The 18,629-nt window shown below is 44.2% G+C and overlaps 1 protein-coding gene and 1 long non-coding RNA gene across 2 annotated transcripts in view; one reads left to right on the plus strand and one right to left on the minus strand.

Moving 5' to 3' along the window:
- PLB1 (phospholipase B1) overlaps positions 1–18,629 on the minus strand; it is a 107,793-nt gene that overhangs the window by 32,670 nt on the left and 56,494 nt on the right. Inside the window, exons 33-42 of the mRNA XM_082214793.1 lie at positions 17,436–17,487; positions 17,205–17,285; positions 15,906–15,971; positions 13,984–14,084; positions 12,724–12,805; positions 12,201–12,305; positions 10,158–10,253; positions 9,216–9,287; positions 5,451–5,528; positions 4,378–4,438 (exon numbers count right to left, since the gene is read on the minus strand). Of these exons, the coding sequence (XP_082070919.1) occupies positions 4,378–4,438; positions 5,451–5,528; positions 9,216–9,287; positions 10,158–10,253; positions 12,201–12,305; positions 12,724–12,805; positions 13,984–14,084; positions 15,906–15,971; positions 17,205–17,285; positions 17,436–17,487 (794 nt within the window). The remainder of the gene's footprint in view (positions 1–4,377; positions 4,439–5,450; positions 5,529–9,215; positions 9,288–10,157; positions 10,254–12,200; positions 12,306–12,723; positions 12,806–13,983; positions 14,085–15,905; positions 15,972–17,204; positions 17,286–17,435; positions 17,488–18,629) is intronic.
- Positions 6,853–18,629, plus strand: part of LOC309527909 — a 264,484-nt gene continuing 252,707 nt past the window's right edge. Inside the window, exons 1-2 of the long non-coding RNA XR_014217425.1 lie at positions 6,853–7,077; positions 7,246–7,384. This is a non-coding gene — a long non-coding RNA (uncharacterized lncRNA). The remainder of the gene's footprint in view (positions 7,078–7,245; positions 7,385–18,629) is intronic.

The following is an 18,629-nucleotide window of genomic DNA, read 5'->3' on the forward strand; positions in this document are numbered from 1 at the left end:
ATGCTAAACATTAAAAAATTCTCACTAAGCAATGGCACAAATATTCCTTATGGGACGCATTTTCTAAATCCTGAATTATCTTGGTTGCCATATTCTGAGTTTAATTCTCTCTTTGGGGGGCAATCCTGCAAGCAGTTAGGAAGCTTAAATTCCACTGAAGTGAACAGAATATTCATTGCGTACAGCATTTCCACCCTTATCTATACCCACAGCAGCCCTAAAGGTACTGGGAGTGCTGGGAGGACCGCTCCCTTTCTGCCAATTCCATCTGGCCTAGGGGACGGGGCCTGCATTCATCGCCACAGCATAAGAGGCCTGGGAGAGGCCTCCGGGACACGACTGCTGGTGCTGCTGCTTGCGTGAGTGCTGGGAGGACCGCTCCCTTTCTGCCAACTCCATCTGGCCTAGGGGGCGGGGCCTGCATTCATCGCCACAGCATAAGAGGTCTGGGAGAGGCCTCCGGGACACGACTGCTGTTGCTGCTTCATGAGTGCTGGGAAGACCGCTCCCTCCCCTGCCAACTCCATCCGGCCTAGGGGGCGGGGCCTGCACTACCATCACAGTTTAGAGGACAGAGCAGCTACCGGCAGCAATGGACAAAATAGTTTTAAATGTTTTAATTGCTTTTAATTTGCAGCACCTTAAATGGGGGTTGTTGTTTTTTATAATATTATATTATTTCATTATCTGCTGCAAATGTTAAAGATGTTTATATATATTTTAAGGTGTTTTAAAGGTGCTTTTATTGTTTACTTTGTTGTACCACTGTGAATGGTGGTTTTTATTTATGTATTTTTGTTGTTCTATTTTGTTTTGTTTTTGGGGTTGGACACTGAATGGGGCGGGGATTGGTTTTGTTTGGGCATAATTGTTTTGGTTGTTTTGTTTTCTATTTGTAAATGGAGGTTAGTATGAGGCTTGGGATTGCGACCGTGGAGGGGCGAGGGAGGTATGGCGGTGGGGGCAGATGTTATAGGCGAAGGGGATCGAGATATGGATATGCTCGTACCCCTTCCAATCTGCGCCCCATCCCGAGAGACGAGGGTAGGGTGAGCAAGGATTACTCACCTCCTTCACTGGTGTTGTGCAATGCCAGGTCTATAGGCAACAAAACTGCTACCCTGCGAGATTTCTTTATCTCGCAGGGAGTTGACCTGGCTTGTGTGACGGAGACCTGGGTGCGCAAAGGGGTAACTGTTACCTTACGAGAGATGGCGCCCCCGGGTTTCTCCGTCCTCCACCAGTCACGGACTGTGGGCCGGGGGGGAGGGGTGGCAGTATTAATCCGGGAAGATTGTTCTTTCAGGGCTCTACCATCGCCATCGATCCCCGGCATTGAATGTGTTGGCCTAGTGTGGGGCTCCGAGGAGAGCTTGGCTGTCTGGCTGGTGTACCGGCCACCTAGCGCACCAGCAGCCACCCTGTCAGGCCTGCTGGAGGCGGTGGCCGGCTGGGCCTTGGAGTTCCCTAACCTATTGGTATTGGGAGACTTCAACTTCCACGCTGATGCCACTCCCTCCTCACAGGCTCTGGACCTGGTGTCTTCCATGGCGACACTAGGGCTCTCCCAGTTTGTTTCGGGCCCCACACATCAAGCAGGCCACACGCTGGATTTGATCTTTGGCGCCGGTATAGATGTGATCATGTCTCCTTCGATGAAGGTGCCATGGTCTGATCACTACACTCTGAAAGCCAGGATTGACTTTCCACCCCCACCCTGCTTAGGTGGCGAGCCGATTTGGGCTCGCCCGCGGAGGCTGATGGACCCGGATAGATTCCGTCAAGCCTTGCGGGACCTTGCTCCCCCTGGCAACTCATTGACTGAGCTTGTTGAGGGCTGGAATACCCAGCTCCTGGCAGCCATCGATGAGATCGCACCTAAGCGCCCTCTGCGACCCCGCAGAAACCGGGCTCCCTGGTTTACCGAGGAGCTTCGGAAAATGAAGCGGGACCTCAGACGGCTAGAGCGAGTATGGCGGGGTGCCCGTGACGGAGCCTCAAGAACATCTTATAGGGTTTTTATGAAAACCTATGAGATGGCAGTGAAGGCTGCTAAGAAGTCTTACTTCTCAGCCTCCATTGCATCCGCTAGCTCTCGCCCGGCGCAATTATTTAGTATAATTCGGTCTTTAACGTCCCTTGAAGGACAGCCAAATTTAAATAACAATCTGACACACAGCTGTGAGGCATTTGCGAGCTTTTTTGCGGAGAAGGTCCTGTTGCTCCGCCATGACCTCTCTGCCAATTTGGATACAATAAAGGAACTGGAGGCCCCTCGACTGTCCTCGGGTCCAGTATTGGACCACTTTGACCGGATATCTCCAGCTGATGTGGACAGATTCCTCCAAGCTGGAAAGCCCACCACCTGTCCTCTTGACCCGTGCCCGTCATGGCTGATTAGAGCGTGTCCAGACGAGGTGCGGGGCCCCCTGGGGGATATCATCAATTTGTCCCTTGGCACCGGGATATTCCCAGGGGAACTGAAGGAGGCGGTGGTGCGTCCGCTCTTAAAGAAAACATCATTAGATCCCTCAGATCTATCCAATTACCGCCCGGTCTCGAATCTTCCATTCCTGGGTAAGGTGATTGAGAGAGCGGTTGCTGAACAGCTTGGTAGGTTTCTGGATGAAACATCTGCTCTGGACCCATTCCAGTCCGGCTTCCGCGCTGGTTATGGGACCGAGACGGCTCTGGTCGCCCTAACAGATGATCTCCGCAGGCAGCTGGATCGAGGCGGGTCAGGGCTGCTGATTCTTCTAGATCTGTCAGCAGCCTTTGACATGGTTGATCACGAACTCCTGGACCACCGCCTTGCCGACGTGGGGATCCAGGGCACAGTCCTTCAATGGCTGCGCTCGTTTCTCTCTGGTCGGGGACAGAGGGTGGCGCTTGGGGGGGAATTGTCATCACGCCACTCCTTGGTGTGTGGAGTGCCTCAGGGTGCAATTCTCTCCCCGATGCTTTTTAACATCTTTATGCGCCCCCTCGCCCAGCTTGTCCGGAGTTTTGGGCTGGGTTGCCATCAGTATGCTGATGACACCCAACTCTATCTGTTGATGGATGGCCATCCTGACTCGGCCCCAGACACACTGACCAGATGTCTGGAAGCTGTGGCTGGATGGTTACGTGGGAGCCGGTTGAAGTTAAATCCTTCGAAGACAGAGGTCCTCTGGCTGGGGCGGGAAGATATGGGATCAGGGGGGCAACTCCCATCTCTTGCGGGGGTGCAATTAGTGCCAGCACCGTCCGTTAAGAGTTTGGGTGTAATCTTCGACACCTCCCTCTCTATGGAGTCGCAGATTACAGCTATAACAAAGGCGGCATTTTTTCATCTCCGCCAAGCTAAGCAGTTGGCCCCTTATCTCTCTCGTCCTGACCTAGTCACTGTGATCCATGCGACGGTCACCTCCAGACTGGATTATTGTAACTCGCTCTACGTGGGGCTGCCCCTGAGACTGACCCAGAAACTCCAGCGGGTGCAGAATGCCGCGGCGAGACTCCTTATGGGGTCTTCGCTGCGAGAGCACATTCATCCGGTATTATACCAGCTGCACTGGCTCCCGGTGGAGTACAGGATCAGGTTTAAGGTGCTGGTTTTAACCTTTAAAGCCCTATACGGCCTAGGACCCTCGTACCTACGGGACCGCCTCTCCTGGTATGCCCCACAGAGAAACCTACGGTCTGCAAATAATAACATCCTCAAGGTCCCAGGCCTCAGAGAGGTTAGGCTGGCCTCAACTAGAGCCAGGGCCTTCTCGGCTGCAGCTCCAAACTGGTGGAATGCTCTGTCAAAAGAGACTAGGGCCCTGCAGGACCTGACATCTTTCCGCAGGGCCTGCAAGACAGAGTTGTTCCGCCAGGCCTTTGGTCAGGGCGCAGCCTGACTCCCTCCTCTGGCAACCTGCACATAATTCTGCATAATTGGTTGCCATCAATTTGATTTAATTAATTTTATAATGAAATATTTTAGATTGTGTGATTATTTGACTGATTATTTGATTGTTGTTAGCCGCCCTGAGCCCGGCTTTGGCTGGGGAGGGCGGGATATAAATAAAATTTATTATTATTATTATTATTATTACTTACGGTTGTGATAAGATACTCTTTTCAGAGCTCTGAGACTACTGGTTTTAATTTCAAAACAAGTCTACAGCCTTCACAGATGCAGAATTTGCAAGTGCAGAAAAATGCAATGGACAAAAATGCTAGAATCTTAGAAATAAATAAAAAATGAAAAAGAAGACCACGTTTATCTACCAGTTTCCCTCCCCGCTGGTAATGTCGCAGTAACACCCCCCTGAGACTTTAAAAAATGCAAAAGAAAGAGATAGCAAAACTCTGCATTATGTGTTCTTTCCGTATCTCCTTATTTCTCACCTGATGTTGGGGCTTTTTTGGATGCAGCCTGTCCAGGGCATGACAGATCACTACCCCAGCTCTTAAAGACAAATGCAATTAACACATCATTAGAAGCTTTTCAAATGAAATGAAAATATATTGAACATGCAAGAATTTCAAGTCATGGTTCACAAGCCAAAGAAAGCCCCACTTCCAGCCTTTGGGGGTCTATAATAATCAGCCTCCTTTTATTGCCCTCATCCCCAGGCTTCATACTAGAGATAGCATGCTATCATGTAGTCCTAGTTTTACATCGCTTTCTGGGCAACCAGTAAACTCCTTGCGCCATTTCTTTAATTTTATTACGTTTTATAAGCTCACTAAATGAAAGAACACAAAAAACAACCACCAACTTGATAGCAATCACATAACACACTGACAGATGTTCTCTCAGCTCCAATATATAACATCAATAGCTGAATCCTACTGTGACCTGATTGGATCATTGCCAAAGCAAGATGACAGCTAATTGGCTCTCTAAACACTCATGCTCATTGGCTACATTCAAATGAAGGAAAGCTACTGTATATCAACCTAAGTAAGTTGTGCTTCATTTTTCGGGTTATTTGGCTATAGCTTTTGATAGAATACAGATAATTGAACAAACTTTGTTGCATTACATTCTTCATTAAATTATCATTCCATTCATATATAATTTTATGGTATTACTCCAAATAAAAGTGGTGTTATGAGCCATCAAATCTCTGCAATACACTTTTCCCAATAGGTTTCCACAATTTTGGCCACTAGTGTACTGTTACTTATAATTCATATCACACCTTTAGCATTTGCACATAGATTTACAATCTTCATTTTGTTTGGTCTTCAAACAGCTCGTTGCAAGAGGCGCTGGCTGCATTTGCACAATTAAATCCATAAGGCAGGATTCAAAAGTCAAGTTTATCTCTTGCAGGTGCATCCACCTAAAGAGAGCTCACCTCCCTTAACAGTCACTGCAGGGTGTTATGTGAAGTGTGAAAAGATCCTGTAGACAACAGATGTTCAGTACTATGCTCACATGTATAAGGCACAGTAAATGAGAAAGGAGTCACCTGGCTTGGCTTCTGTGTGGGCTCCAGAGGCGAATGTGAACCATTGCTGTTCTTGTAGGTTCCCAGGAATGGTTGGTGCTAAAAAAAAGGAAGTACATTTCAAGCTCCAAATACTGCGGAATTTATGCCAGCACCATAAGGATGCATTTATTAGAGTTGAGGTCTGTGGGGCTTGCCAATATGAATTCAATTTAGTTCTGCAATCATGATTCTCACATAGAAAAAGAGGAGTTTGGCTTCGAGAACCCATTAGAGAGAGAAGAGTAGACCAGAAAGTAGACCAGTAAGGTAAAGGGACCCCTGAACATTAGGTCCAGTCATGAGCGACTCTGGGGTTGTGGCGCTCATCTCGCTTTATTGGCCGAGGGAGCCAGCGTACAGCTTCCGGGTCATGTGGCCAGCATGACAAAGCCGCTTCTGGCGAACCAGAGCAGTGCACGGAAATGCCGTTTACCTTCCTGCCATAGCAGTACCTATTTATCTACTTGCACTTTGACGTGCTTTCGAACTGCTAGGTGGGCAGGAGCTGGGACCGAGCAACGGGAGCTTACCCTGTCATGGGGATTTGAACCGCCGACCTTCTGATCGGCAAGCCCTAGGCTCTGTGGTTTAACCCACAGCGCCACCCGCGTCAAAGTAGACCAAGCCCAGAATTTAAGGATGGAAAACCTTTACCCTGAAGGTAAACAAGGACATCAAATCAGGGCAGTATCACAGTTACTTTGGAAAACTGTTTCTATCTCTCCTATTACCGTATTTTTCGCTCTATAACACACAGATTTTTTCTCCTAAAAAGGAAGGGGGAATGTCTGTGCGTGTTATGCAGCGAATGTGTGGTCCCTGGAGCCGAAAAATCAGGCAAAAATCAAACCGCGCTTCAGGGAGAAGGGAAACCTGAAAGGGAAACCTGAAAGAGGAAGTGGGTGCTTTCCTGCATTCTGCCTCAGGGTCTTACTGCCCACCCTCTCTGTTTCGTTGCTGTGTTTGCTCAAACGGAACAAAGAGCAGGGAAAGCCCCTCCCCTCCAGGCAAGAAGAGAGGAAAGCAGAGCGTCCCTCTAATTTCTCTCCATGCTCCGGAGGGAACAATGTTTGTGAAGGGAAGAGAGATTACAGGTTCAGTTTAAAATTCTGATTTGACTTTCTGCTTTTTGTTTTTGGAGACACACAGCATTCAAATATGCTTTCTTCCATTTAAAAGGATTTAATCCTTAAACAGTGTTTTGCCTGTAAATTCATGCGATCTGGAAGATTACAGTGTCTGTACCTCTTAAGGGATGGCAAAGCTTAGGTTTCGCTGCTAAAGAGTTCTTAATGCAGTTAAAATGCTTTCTTCTGTCAAGGCAGTTAAAAAAAATACGTATATATCAGGCAGCCGGAAAACATGCAGGTGGGAGGGGGAGGGGGAGAGAGAGAGAGAGAGAGAGCACGCTGGCTGGCTTGTGTGGGTGGGTGGGGGAAAACTTTTGCCTTCCTTTCCTCACGTTATAGCCCTCTCCTGCATTCTTAGCCTTCTGTGTTTTTCCTTCCCTCCCCACTTAAAATGTGGTTACAAAGCATGGATCCACATGGATCCTCAGGATCTTTGCATTGGGTCACCCCAAATTCACCATCAGAGCACACAGCATGTCCATGGCTACAGCCTGCCCCCCAAAAATCACACACCCACTGTTGCCTGGGGCTGCAACGGTGCAAAAACGTGGTTACAAAGCATGGATCCACATGGATCCTCAGGATCTTTGCATTGGGTGAGCCAAAATTCACCATCAGAGCACATAGCATGTCCATGGCTACAGCCTGCCCCCCAAAAATCACACACCCACTGTTGCCTGGGGCTGCAATGGTGCAAAAACATGGTTACAAAGCATGGATCCACAGGGATTCTCAGGATTTTTGCATTGGGTCACCCCAAATTCACCATCAGATCACATGTCTGTGGCCACAGCATGAAGCACAAAAATGATACGTCCACTGTTTCATTCAGTATATTTTTTCCCTTGTTTTCCTCCTCTAAAAACGATGTGCGTGTTATGGTCAGGTGCATGTTATAGAGCGAAAAATACGGTAATTGAAATTTTATTGTTGCATTCTGCTAGTTAGCAATCTGTACATTTTTCAAATAAATACTAAAATATAATAAAATTTGAAAATCTAACTTTTGCACATAAGTGGGATGGACTTCTGAATAAATGTGCATATGCTTGCACTCCTAGTCCATGTAAATAGACCTGCAAGTTTATGGAAGTGAGCCAAGTGAAATGTACTAGTTCTGCTTGGAGACATGAGAAGCACAAGGAACTGGCAAGGCCAGTAAGAAAACTGGAGGCATATTGTGGAAAGGTGAAGCTTTCTATTTGTTTTCTCTACTATGTGGCTTAGTAACCCCTGGGCCATAACAAATGTACATACAGATACACAAATGAACTCATTGTTGTAGACTGGGAAAGAAAGCTTCCATCTCTGACAGAGAACGCTTATGTGGGGGGGGCAGGTTCTATGAAACTCAGTACAGGTACCCCCACCCCCCGGCAGGGGTTGCGTTCTGGGCCCCTGCGCACGTTAGTGAAATCACGTGCCATATCTGGTGGACCTGTACTAAGGTTAAAGCCTACTGGGATATGATATACAATGAACTGAAAAAGGTTTATTAAAAATGCCTTTATCAAAAAACCAGAGGCGTTTTTGTTGGGTATAATTGGGGAAGAAATTCCCATAAAAGATATAAATTTATTTATGTATGCTACCACAGCTATGAGGATACTTTTAGCCCATAAATGGAAGCAGCAGGAGCTTCCAACATTGGAAGAATGGCAGACTAAAATGATGGAATATGCAGAATTAGCGAAGCTGATGGGGAAGATCCGAAAGCAGCGCAACGAGCTGTTCGAAAAGGACTCGAGTAAATTTATACAATATATAAGAGAACATTGTAAACATTTGAAAACGTTTGCAGGTTTGAGTTAAAATATTTTGCAATGTTAATTTTTGGAACCTCTTTACAATTATCAAGGTAAATTTTATAAGCATGAAAGAAGGTAAATAGATTGATATAGAAATGCTAAGTTGTAAGTGAATATTTATGAAAGCCAGGGGGGGGAGTCAAGGCTCAGTTTGAGCAAGGCTATAGGTGATGTTATGATTTTAACGGATTGTTATTATGGTCAAAATAATGTAAACTCTCTCTCTCTCTCTCTCTCTATATATATATAAAGTAAGTGAAATCACGTAAAGTGGGGACACCCTTTAAGCACCCTCTCTGCTGCTCTCTCACCAATCCAGACTAAAAATACTGCATCCAAAAATATCCAACAACTAGAATTGAAGCTCTGGGGCCAGCAGGATGCTGGAGGAGGTGCAGGAAAATGGCCGCTGCTTCTGCACTACCCCACACATCAGCTGTTAGGCAGGGAGGCTTAGCAGCATAAACAAAGCCCTGCTGCACCTCCAGTCTCTTTGGGGTTTCCTCCACTCTCACTGATGTCCTCTTTGGGCTCTGGAGAGGGCTTCCTCATGAGCCATGAAGACTCTCCAGCTCTCTCCTGCCATTTCTTGGTTTGAATTGAATTATTTAATTATTTCCCAGCACCATGCACATAGAGTTGCATGTGAGTCGGTTGTGCGTAGGTAGAGGGACACCTGTATTCTAAAAAGAGGTATTAGTTGGAAAAATAATTGATCACATAAGGCAGTGGCTTATCCTTTGAGTATTAGATTGCTGAGACCCACATTTGACACCTTTTGCCCTGAAAGATGGTGCTCTATTTACCAGAGTTGGGCAGCTCAGGGCTACATTATCTGTAAAGTTGAAGGAAACGGATTTCTTCCCTAAAGGTTGAAGCTGCAAAACAAAACAAATGGTTATATAACAGGGTTTCTTCTCCCCCCCCCCAATAATTGTCTTTCAAAATAAAAACTAATAAATACTATGATGCATTTGTTCCATAATTTGATCCCCGAGGCACTTTGCAAACTCATTTTCTCAAGGGTTCTCAGTTTTATTGCCACTGAAATTTAACTAAAATTCTAAGTGAGTGACACAGCAACTGTCTACAGGACAATAATTTCAAAGCATTGAGAGCAAGGATTAACTCACCTTTTCCTGGAAGCCTTTGGGTCACCCCCCCTTTCCCTATGCTCTTATGGTAACTTATCCAAAACACATGTAATTGAAATAATCATATATTCTTCTCCTGCCTACTGTTGTTTCCATATGTACCTTCCTGTTGTTTCCTTGTTTCTCGCAAGTCTGTAAGCCCCTTGGGAATAATTGTTATGTCTGCTCCTTAGAAGGCCTCATGTACATGGGTGTTACTATATCTACTATATATATATTTAGAAGTTGTTTGTTCACTATGAATTTGAACATCCCTTAATAAATTGCATCCAATTTTTGTATGATGGTTCAATGAACTTTGTCTATGTCTGGATAAGATTGGATACCATTTTGAATCAAAATGGTGGCCTAAACCTTTCAAAACTGTGCTAGTTTTAAGCACTGATTTCAAAGTAGCACAGATTTTTTAGTTTCTTAGAATTCCTGAGCAATTCTAGTTGCTAGTAAACAAATAAATACATAATCTGAAGACAACAAGGAGAAAATCTGAATATGCAAAATATATTTTAATGGCATAAAGGTCTTTGCTACCCAGGAGATATACACTGTACAAATAAGAGGACATTAGCAAAATTATCAAATCCCATGCCCTACCATATTGTTCCAGAGGGCACGAGAAAGCTGGGAATGTGACTTTTGACTCAGATGAAAGCAATCAGGTGCAAAGAAAGAGATGTCTGGACGTCCATCCTGAAAAGTTTGAAAACATTAGATTTTTGAGGGGGTGGGGGGTTCAAAGAGACAATCCTGAAAATTCAATCCAGTGAAAATGTTTGAATTCTTTAGTGTCTAGTCTGAAACTATCAGAGACTGCCTGAATTCTCTGGTAACTAATATTCCATTCAAGTCAATAGCAGGGGGTGGAGGCATTACACGGTATGTGTCAATTCTGTCAAATTTGATGTGAGCTCTTTCAGGTCAATAAAGTTCTTGTGTTGCCAGAACAGTTTTTCTTAACTTTACTTGCAGCATAAACTGCTTTTTAAAAAGTTACTTCAAGCCTGAAAGAACTAGGAAACATGAATTAAAAGGATGCACAACAGAATACAAAATGATAGGTCACGTTTATAAACTGCAAAAGAGCAATTTACAAAAGACAAATTACAACTTGCTGCAAAAAATGTAAAATGTTGAAATCAGTCAACATTTTCAAAGCTGGTGTAACCCTGCTGGTGTTTCTTTAAGAGTGACAAATAAAGCAACTGTCAGTCACAGTGAATACTCCGCCTTCATCTATAGTTTTAACAAGCCCTGGTCATTTCAGTTCCACTTTTGAAAACAGTTGCATAGTACCTCAGTCTGAAAGGTTCTTTTATGGCAGGACAGGTTTTGTCCTTGCTAACAAAGCTTCTTCTTATTTTTGCTTTGTATTTTGGTATATATATATACTTTCCCAATCCCAGAGAAAATTAAGAAATGCTGGTGCAGGTCTAAACTAAAGGGTACTGGGTCTTCATACTAGTAACCTCAGCTCACAAACACTGCAAAGGAGCAAGAATGGAACTCATTACATATTTTAACTTCTGTGAGCAGTCTAATATGGAACACTAGGCCACTGGTTTGAGTGTTCTGTGAACCCACATGGAAGTGCTGGCTGCTGTGCAGGAAGTCCTTCTCATCACCTCAATATAGGTCAGTGTTCACAGGCCACACGCTATGCTCAGTAAGGATCAGACACAGTCTAACCACTGCATGAGCAAGGCAGTATGAATGCTGAATAATCAAGCCGCCCCCAGAGTCCAAGACTCAATCCAAATTGCATCATAACAGCCTTATGTCAAAATTTCAAGATCCCACAGAATGTCCTAAAAGCTCTGCAGGCTTTCTTATAAGGTAAGCAACATACACATCTGTCAGGGGTTCAGGAGCAGAGATGCAGGAAGGGGAGGAAACAGAGAGCGAGGGGGAGGAATCCGAAGGAAGGATGAGTGATGATGACGACCCGAGATCTCCGAGTCTTTCCAGTGAATCGGAAGATTCACAGAAAGGAGCGCCAGTGGTCAGAGCAAGGGGGGGACCCAGGGGGACACCCCAGGAAGAAGGGACCAGAGGGGAATCAGAGAGCAGCAGTTGGAAATTGGGGCCAGCGTCCCCAGCTGAGCGCAGCGGGGAGGAAGGGGGCCAGGTATCGGGACCCGGAGGTTCTCCGCAGGAGGGAGGGCATGAGTCAGGAGTGGTCACGCCCTCATCAGGGAGCGAGGAAACGGTCAAGAGGAAGGTAGAAAGTTGGGCGCGCGCGCCAAGTTCAAATGCAGCGGAAGGTGGCGCAGTAAGCAGCCCGGAGAGGGAGCCAGGTCCTAAAGCCCGCCGCAAGGAGACAGAAGGGTCCGGGGGGTCCGCTTCAGAGGAATCCCGGAAGGAAGAGGCCATGGGGGGCAGAAGGACCCAGAGAAGGAAGGAAAGACGTAAGAGGTGGAGCAAGGCGAGGGTATTAAGTTGGTGTACAGGAGGCGGGGATTCAGACGGAGCATCGCCGGTCTAGCACATAAGACGTAGAGCTGCACGCTGCAGCTTGAAAATGAAACTGTAACTCAATAAAGACTTTTATTAAATATACGCTGGCTAGCGTGATCCTCTGTGAGCTAGGATCTGGAAGCAGCTCTGACAACATCCATGTTCAATCCAGCCAAGACACACCTGTAGAAGAGGAAGTACGATGCTTTGGAGGAAAGGCTGCAGTACTACTGTAAAATCTTCTTGGGTGTCATACTTGCCAGTCTCCACTAGGCTTTGCAGACTGCTCTGTGGAATAAAAATAAAAGGAGTACCTCAAGAACAGACCATGGTTTCATATTATGATTTGCAAGATGTAAACAAACCACAGTTCAAGGCACACTAAACTATGGTATAATGTTGAACCATGATTTAGCAGAAAGTGTGGGCCAGGGTACTGTTAGGAAACTAATTTCTGTGCCAAGAACAGCACAGAAACCACACACATAATATACAGGGTCCAGATTATAACAAATCATGAAATGTTGGTGGGGTTCTCTTGAGACAGTTATCCAATTTTTGTCTCTAGAGTGTGGTAGTTTTAAATCATGTCGTAGGATGTTCCAGAAGAACAATATATGGTTGCTTTGGGGTATAATGTAACAACATTCATACAAAGACAGCAGATAACATGCAAAATGGCAATATTGATTCTTTGCAGATATACCTGATAAGCTTTGACTGCTTCCTTCATCCTCGCCAGCTCTGGTGAGCCTTCTTGAACGGTGAGAACACACTCACAATTCTCTCTGCATATGAAATTAAAGGGAGTGCGGGACAAAAACAGCATAAAGCCATATTTTGATAAAGCCATATTTTGGAACTACGAGTAGTTATCATGGTCACTGTCTGTTGGCTGTTTCAGGTTATACTGATGTTTAAGAGTATAGACTATCTCATTGTTATCTGTGCTATAAAGTACACATTTTTTCTTTACTTTTGGGTTTCCCTTTTATTTTTATATTTTTAGGATGTTGTAAACTGCTTGGATATTGTATTTGAAATAAGATGATAGATAGATAGATAGATAGATAGATAGATAGATAGATAGATAGATAGATAGATAGACAGATAGATAGATAAGGAAATGTAGAAAGTAGAAAGTCACTGAAAATCAGAATTGGAAACATAAAAGAAATCAGAATTATAGAAGTGATGGTAGAGGATTATACTGGATCCAAGTACTCAAATACAATTTTAATGCTTCACTTTTGCCATCACAAGAAACCAAGGATATCCAGAGTGATTACTACTACTCTAATTAGGAAAAAACAACAACCGAGAAACTTATAGGACCTTAAAGACTAATTTACCATAGAATAAGGGTTTTGAGGACTGCAGTCCACTTCATCGGATGCTAAGGAATGAAGACAGACTAAATATAATCTATTTATTCTACATCTGTGTTTTGTTTCCCAAGGAAATCTGCTAAATCGTGACTTGGTAGGGAAAACACAACCTGCACAATATGACATATTGAGGCTACCACACATGGCTTGTTATGACAGATCCTGCTGGCTTGTAATTAGCTTTCTCAAAATGCCTAACACAAAGGCATTTCAGAAAGTTTCCCTATATTTGTGCCATCGTGGGCTTTTGTCTCATTTTAGCCGATTAAGAATTTGCAGTCCGAGAGATGCTTCCATTTCAAGCCCTTCCTCTGTGCTAGAGGAAAGCCATCCCTAGACATACCATTATACTGGGATCTCACCTAGCATCCAGTGAGCAGATCACTTGCTCACCATTCACCACTTGACTTCTCCCAAAGAACGCTGGGAATTGCAGTTCTGTGAGGGGTAAACTACAGCTCCTAGGATTCACTGGGGGAAGCCATGTGCTTTAAGTACCTGGTGGTGTGGATGCCATGCAGAATGGGCCAGATATACTTGGATGACATGGATACAAGAAGAAACCAAAGCTGGCTTACACTGCTAAATAAGCAGGACAGGGCAATCTGCTATCCAGAAACAGTTGCCTCAGAGGAAGAAGGTCCATTGCATTTACCAGATTCACCAAAGCTTTCGGCACCTGGTGGGAAAGGAAGCACTAAGTTATAAGAGACAACAGTGTGTGAAAGACAGGACTTGCGTCGTTTCTATGTCAAAGCAGCTATTGAGCCTGATTCATTGCTCATCTTGTTTGACCCAGTTTCCCCCATATCCCTACCCCTCCACATGGAAGCTTTCCAGGAAGATTAGATAATGGTGATTAATGTTAATGTGAGTGTGTCATGGTCACCTACAGAATATAGTTGGTGACAGTAATTAGTGATATGGTGGCACAAGTCCACCCCCCCTACCCAGTCACATTATATTACTCATTCAGGCACATGGCTCCCTTGTGGCTTTGCAATAATGCTTGTAGGATGTCCTTCTATAGTCACTGAAACCTCCCTTTGGAGAGTTTTATACCATAGCTAAAGGCTTCCCTGCACAATCAAGCACAGAATACTCCAAGTGTATATTATCTAGGACCTTATTATTATTATTGCTATTTGAATTTATATACTCCCCCCTATACCCGGGAGTCTCAGGTCAGTTCACAGAATAAAATCAATATATAAAATCACAGAATACATAATAAAAATAAAAACAACAACCCAATAGCACCCGCCCCCAAAAGAGCACATTTTAAAAGGGCATAGGATGTAAATCAGATCAACCAAAAGCCAGGTTAAAAAGGAATGTAATTGCCTGGCACCTAAGGGTGTATAATGAAGGCGCCAAGTGAACTTCCCTGGGGAGAGCATTCCCACAGATGGGGAGCCACTGCAGAGAAGGCCCATTCTCGTATTTTCACCCTCCATACCTCTCGAGGAGGAGGGAAATGAAGAAGGGCCTCAGAAGATTATCTCAGGGTCCTGGCAGGCAGTGGCATAGCAAGGTCAGGTGGTACCCAGTGCAAACAATTTCTTCTCACCCCCCCCCCACTGATTTCATATTATTTTTTTTTTTGGCCTGCAAAAATTGTTTAACTTTATTTCATATTTTCTTGGGAAGCCAGAGATTGCATGCCTTGCTGAGGGACCTTTTTGGCACCTTGGAGGTGACACCCAGGACAGACCGCATCTACCACACCCACCTGCTGGTAGGTTCATATGGAAAAAATGGGATAACATGGAATAGGCAGGGAGAAGAGGCAGCATTTTGCCACATATTACTAGACATATTCTATGTGCTATTTGAAGGGATCCCATGACACCTATTTAACTGAATCCTATATAGCAATAGTAGATTTGTATGTGCATTATTTGAGTCCATGTATAGGAAGGGGGGGACGCGGGTGGCGCTGTGGGTTAAACCACAGACTTGCCGATCAGAAGGTCGGCGGTTCAAATCCCCGCAATGGGGTGAGCTCCCGTTGCTCGGTCCCAGATCCTGCCAACCTAGCAGTTCAAAAGCACGTCAAAATGCAAGTAGATAAATAGGTACTGCTCCGGCGGAAGGTAAATGGCGTTTCCGTGCATTGCTCTGGTTCACCAGAAGTGGCTTAGTTATGCTGGCCACATGACCCGGAAGCTGTACGCTGGCTCCCTCAGACAATAAAGCGAGATGAGCGCTGCAACCCCAGAGTCGGCCACGACTGGACCTAATGGTCAGGGGTCCCTTTACCTTTACCTATAGGAAGGGGAGAGTTACATTTCTCGACCAACCAAGCAATACCACTTTAGTATGGATGTGGTAGAATGTGACCTCACTAGAGGTTGGGTGGGTAGTAAGAAATTGTAGTCAGCCTCAGACCATTTCAAGTGATGGGTCTGAAAATCTCCTAAAAAACATCCACTGTGTGATTATGCAGCAACATCCTAAAATAAAATGAGAAGATGCTCTCCAGGCAGCAGCCACCTACCTCTGCATGAAGAAGGTCAAGTGCTTTTTGAACACGGCTTGAAAAGTTTACAGCTGAATAGTGATCCTGATACAAGTAGGAGACAGAAAGAGAGAGTCACTAGTCCTAAAAAAGGTAAAAGTGATCTTTGCAAATATTATAAAGACACGAGATTAATCATGCAAGTCACTCCTTACTGGGAAACATAACATGGAATTCATGATGTAGCTTAAAAAAAAATGATGCTAGTGAATTTGTGCATCCCAATTAAGAGTTACAATGAACAAATAAAACCTTTCCCAATTAATTAATTAATTAATTAATTAAATGTGTATACCACTCTTCATTCATAGATCTCAGGGTGGTTCACAACAAAAAAATACAAGATAAAAAACACAAAATACAAGATGCTCTGAACCTGGCTGTCTCAATCATTGTGGACAGGACAATAATTATAATGTTTTTGCATAATCTGACATCTGCACAATCTGGGACCCCTGGTGACTAGATGTTTCCCTGCCTATGGAATGTCACATCCTTCAGCTCTTATGAGAGGGATAGAAATAACATACTGAATATTCTTAAGACAGCGAAGGAGTCAGAAAGTAGAGAATGAAATGGATGTTCAGTGGTCTACAAATTTCCAACATGATCTGTTTGTACAGCAAATGCACCATTAAGTCTCCAGTGCTTTCTTTCATCTCAAAGAAACAAACCCTACAGGGAGGTCACATTTGGAACATCTTGTGGTTGGGGAAGCGAGGCAGACCACCCTTTTTTCATAACCATCTTTAGCCAGCATCCCAAGAGTTGATTTGATACCTGAAGCTACATCTTCAACTTCAAAAAAGCTATGGGGACTCCCTAAAATTTGAACTTCCTCGGTCTACTAGTTCTGACACTCAGGTTGTGGGCTGCTAAGGCTGTTCAGAATTTTTTTCTGTGTGGCTAATCTAGGGCTTTTGTAATATTAAGCAGCCAAAATGAACCACACAGAAGTGTGGCGTTTATCAACTTGTGTCCTTAGAAAACACTGCAAACAGTGGCCAGAGCAGGTAAGAGAGTCAATCTCCTTCCAGCTTCCACTTAAAGTATTTTTTTCAAACCCAGAATGATACTTTAGGCAGCACAACTACCTTTGTTCTGGTGCTAATAATAGCTAGAGTCTCCACCCAAGCCATCTAGGCTGCATTAGGGTCTCCAGGCTTTGAGATTTCATCTTTTACCATCACAAAGGAAAGCCTTTACTGATTCCCTGAAAACCACTGTTTTGGCTTTCATCCAGCATCTCAGTGCTTTGAGAACATCCCCATAACTCACCATGTCTTTGCAATAGTTGCACAGATCATGGACTCCAATGAATACAGTTATGACCTTCCAGTCTGTGTCAAAATTGATTCTCTAAGCAAAGAAAAAGAATGCACTTGTTAGCACTGCTGACTTATTCACACAGGTATATAATGCATGGTTGCCAACCGACATGAAGCAATTATCGGCAACCCTTCATATAAAGTGACAAGTAAGCAAGTTTCTTGAATGTTGTCAACCTACCGAGTCGTTTTTCATTAATTTCACAAGGTGCTTTACTTGGTCTGGTAATTTCCTAGGAAAGAGGGGACAAGGTAAAAATAACACAAGGCATGTATTTGATGCCTGAATATATCTGTAGACTCATCCTTAAAAACAGGTATGTACAATGAGAAGTGGCTATTCCCATTTTACCAAGAGAGAACTGCAGTCCCAGAAAGGGAAATGACTTGCCCAATCTAACCAATCTAATCATTGGCTAAAATGGAATTTGGATTTCCTGAGACCCAGGGGGGCACTTTAAGACTATATTGTCTTTGTTTACAGCTGGAATGGGAAAACGGGAGCAAGGAAAAATGAGCCATCCGTGAAAATGCCTGATGACTCATTTCTAACAGCAAGGGAGCCCCAGTCCTAAATTAGTCCTCTGGCAGTCCTGGACCACAAGAAGGGAGAGCAGGAGCCTTGAAGGTGCTCCTCAAAAGTGAGCATGTGGACAGCATCTGGACAGTTTATGCAAAGGTGTCCTCTTTCATTGCCCTCTTTTTTGTCCTATGTTTCCACCCTTTTGGTCCCCATAAGCAGAGATTCTGACTTCCGCTGGGGTACTTTAGTGAAAACACACAAAAGCAGAAAGAACATTTGAAATTTCCTTTCAAAACCTTAATCGAAACCAGGAATGAACTAGCGATGGCGGCCTCCAAGCGAAAACTGCTACTTCTTTGAGTTACTTTTTTTCAACTCCTAGTTTTGCTCTGTAGTCCCTGACTGAAACAAGTGCATGAAAAAGTAGTCTGCAAAAAAAAAAACCCAACAAAACAACAACAACAACAGCCCAGAAGACTAATGGAAACGTTAGGCTTTTAAGGAAGCTCCAGGGCTTGGAATGAGCTGAAACACATTTCATTTCTTTCCCATGATTAGGCTTGTGTGACATTTCAAATGCTACTTTGGGTTCTTGGTTTTGATTTACATTCTTTGACAATGAAAATGAAAATAAAAAAATGGTTTCATATCAGCAGAGAGGAATAGTCTGATTAGGTAAGGTAATTCCTTTCTTCCTTTTGTTGCTGTATAGTATTCCAGGAACCATATCAAGTTTACTTTATCTCTGCCAGATAAGGCTGTAAATACTATGTGGTAGAAATGACTTGTAATATGTGTGTCTTTGAGAGTTCAGGGACATCACCATAGTATCTGAGCACATAAAGACAATAA

Source organism: Podarcis vaucheri, assembly GCF_965113315.1.
Source record: "Podarcis vaucheri genome assembly, chromosome: 3".
In the NCBI taxonomy this organism is placed as follows: Eukaryota; Metazoa; Chordata; class Lepidosauria; order Squamata; family Lacertidae; genus Podarcis; species Podarcis vaucheri.